General features: G+C 38.5%; 1 protein-coding gene across 1 annotated transcript in view; it reads right to left on the bottom strand.

Annotated features, from left to right (window-relative positions):
* The window catches only part of CUL3 (cullin 3), a 125,739-nt gene extending 122,725 nt beyond the window's left edge, over positions 1–3,014 (bottom strand). The window contains exon 1 of the mRNA XM_019503643.1: positions 2,817–3,014. Within this exon, the coding sequence (XP_019359188.1) occupies positions 2,817–3,014 (198 nt within the window). The remainder of the gene's footprint in view (positions 1–2,816) is intronic.
* Between the last annotated feature and the right edge of the window lie 690 nt (positions 3,015–3,704).

Raw genomic sequence — 3,704 nt, 5'->3', positions numbered from 1 at the left:
GCACAGGGCACGCACCCCCCTTCTTGGTCTACTCCCCAGCACCTTCCCTTTCCCCTGCCCTGCCCTGCCCCTTCCCCCCACACAAGCTTACCTGCTGGGGTGGGTGTCTGCATGTCTGTCCCTGCGTGTCTGTGGGGCTGGGGGGCTGTTGTGAGGGGCATCAGGAAGGCGGAGAGTGCGGGGCACCAGCAGCGCTGGGGAAGGCTGTGGGGGACCTTTAATTTTTATCATGGATTTTGGGTTTTTAAAATCAGAGAATTTGCAATTTTTAAATCAGAGAAAACCAGGATCCCTGATGATCACAAAAGCACTTTCGACTAGTATGCCATTTTTTTAAAGCTGTATATAAAACTTTTTCCTTAAGTGTCTGGTCTTTTCTAATGTAAATGGTGGCTGAGCATAAATTACAGCTATCAGTTAAATAAGGATTACAGAAAAGGAGTTCCTAAGTATGCCACAACAGAAATACACTTCTACATTCCAAATCTGAATACCACTAATTATAAAGAAATGTTTTCACATAAATGGGTAACAGATGCCTAAGTTCTGCAGTCTATGATCCTTAAACAACCCTGAACTGGGCTCTTATGTTACAATATACAATGCAAGCAGCATGACTGGTACACAGAATCAATGAGACCATAACCTGTAAAATGCAAGGATATATATTGGGAGTGGACAGAAAAAATATAATTCTGTTTCACAGAGAAACGCCATATTTCACAATCAGGTGTCAGTTCTACCAGATAAAAAATTCAGGCCACAAACAATCAGCAAATTTCAGTGGGAAATGTTTTGTTGAGATTTTTACAATCTAGAATTTTCTCTTTGAATACAGATTTCTGAAGACTTTTCATTAGAATAATTTTACCAACTGTGAAATTTAAAATAGATCCTTAACATTAAGTAAGTCCTGAAAGAAAAAAACTGTAGCTTTGGAAAAAGCCAAAAATGTATGTTTTTTCTAAGTGTTTTACATAATAAAAAGCTTAGTTTTTGGGGAGTTGGGGGGTGATCTGTATTAGGATTCAAATCCCAATCTAAATGGATAAAAGTCTACTGCAACACTGTAATCACCCAGTGTTGACTGTAAGCAAAACTTAAGCAACAGATAAGACAAAATTCACAGGAAACTAAACATCTGAGGCATAAGCCATGCTTTACACAAGTAGTATAGGCAAAGAATGTACATACTGTGAAAATAAAATAAATGATGGTGCAGCACCAATCAGTAATCATTATGGGCTTGCAGTGTAGAATCCTTCAGTCTCTTTGTACTTAACCTGCATTACATTTAGATATGAGGCCTTACCTGGAGTACTGGATCCAGTTTTGGGCCCCACAGTTCAAGAAGGACATGAACAGTTTGGAAAGAGCTCAGTGCAGGTCAACAAAAATGATCAGAGGCCCAGGAGATGAAACTTATGAGGAAAGACTGAAAGCATGAGGGTTATATAGCCTGGAGAAAAAAATGACTATGGGGAGATTAGATAACAGTCTTCAAACACCTGAAGGGTAATTATAGAGAAGATGGAGACAGGCTTTTTTTCTGCGGCTGTAGAGAAAAGGACTAGGAGCAATGGCCTCAACCTACAGAAGGGAAAATTTAGGCTGAAAGTTAGGAAGAACTTTGACTGTAAGGTTGGTCAGGTATTGGAACAGTCTACCTAAAGAAACTGTACAGACCTCCATGCTTGGAAACTTTCAAAAGCATGTTAAACGGACACTTGGCTGGCATGATCCTGCCTTGGGCAGGGGGCTGGACTAGATAACCTTGTGAGGTCCCTTCCAGCCCTGCTTTCCTATAATCATATGACAAAACACATTTAAAGACTTTTTAAACTAAAACTGTCTGAAGCATGACTGGCTACAATTCTGTAAGAGGCCTGGAGGTAAGAAGCTACAGAAAAGCAGCTGCTCTCTGGACTGCAATAAATTAGAAGACAGGCAGGTTTGGATTCTGCTACAAGAAAAAAAGTATTGGATATCCTATCTAGATTTCTAGTCATGGTTCCAATAGGAAATCTTCAGTGCTGCTTTTACTTGGCAAAAGTAAGTTTAGACTAGGTTCACTAACACACAATAATTAAAACAGACCCAAACTTGGGTCACTTTTCTTATCCAGACAGGACCCAAAGGGGTCCATATCTCGCACATCAAAGCAAAGGTTGGAAGGATCTCTCATCTTCAGAATGAAGGAGATTGCTTATTTATGTTTCTGACTGACTTAAGTGTATGTTTTGAAAAGGCTGAAAATGTTAAGAATGCAGACCTATTTAGTTGAGAGAGGGAGGGGGAGAGGGACAGGGAGAGGGAGGAGAGATGGATGTTTGTGCGCATTGCCTGGTGACTAAATAATGTAATCCCAGCACAGCTCCATTTCATTAGCTCATGAACAACAGCCCACAACAAATAGGTTCTTATCCAGGGATCTAGTGTGTTTGCAGACTGAAAAGTGAGGTTATTACTTATTAGTAAGAGAACCAGAGAAATGACCTGAGATAACCCTATCAAATGCTATCAAATAGCCAGAAAATTTGACACAACTATTTGACATTTGTGCAAAAACACATTCGTAGACATTCAAAATTTACGTGCATCATTTTTCATTAACAGTTTTCAACAAAAGTAATTTTCTTCAATATGAAATCCATTTATGCTTGGTATTAGTCTGAGACTGCTATGTTATAGTAACTGGATTTTACTTTAGCCCATGTATCAAATTTCGATTTTTGTCAGATAAACCACAACTGTATAGAGATGAGCTTGCATATCAGAAAGAGAGAATGATTTTAATATAGAATATCATTAAGTACCTTGTTTATGAGATGCTCAGTGACTACTTCTCTTAGTCCAGTGTAAAGTTTTTCTCCGTGTTTATGTAACACCATAGTATATGCATTCCTATACAGTTCCTCAAAACTGAGACCACTGTTGTTCTTACGCTGGATCTCTTGGATGGCATTTTTCAGGAGATCCCAAATGCTGTTTACATATTTTTCATCCATGGTCATCTGTCATATTAAAAAAGAGGAAAAAAAGAAAGGAATTATTGTCCAGTATTGGGAATTTTTACAGCTAGAAAATTATCTGGAACCCATTATAATTTGCAGCACTTCCAGATGCAATTCTGCTGGCCACATTTCCAAACTTAAGAGATGTATCAAAGTAACAGTTTTGTCACAATTGGCAGGGATTAAGTGTTCATTACTCAAAGTCATACTTCCAACAGCATCATTTATAAAAGTCCATCAATTTTCCTTTTAGATCTAAAACTTTCACAGGGCTTGTTTCCCCCGCATCGCCTTAAATACAAGCACTGCTCTCCAGTTAATCTTCTTCCATTTCAACATGACATACAGCAACTTTCATGCACACCATTTAATCCTACTTTATCTTGCATAAAATAAATCTCATGTAAGAGAAATAAGGAGCAGAGATCTTTTTCTCAGTTGTCCATATACCAAGTGAATAATTTGTTCTTAATTTACCCTAGCATGCCAAGGTCCAAATGACTCTGTGCTCAAGAAACGTATATGCAAGCATGTATCACATATATAAATGATGTGCATCACTGAACATTTTTGTGAGAATCTGATCCTAAATAACCCGATAGAATATATTCCCAGTGCAGAAAGGAAGAAACAAGTTAAACAAATTGTCTGAAGAGCCACAAGGGCCGCTGACATATATAGGGGGGAAAA

This window comes from Gavialis gangeticus, unplaced genomic scaffold, assembly GCF_001723915.1.
Source record: "Gavialis gangeticus isolate Ggan-Ray unplaced genomic scaffold, GavGan_comp1, whole genome shotgun sequence".
Taxonomy (NCBI): Eukaryota; Metazoa; Chordata; order Crocodylia; family Gavialidae; genus Gavialis; species Gavialis gangeticus.
The sequence above is the reverse complement of the archived record's forward strand: the minus strand, read 5'-3'. Positions and strand labels throughout refer to the sequence as shown.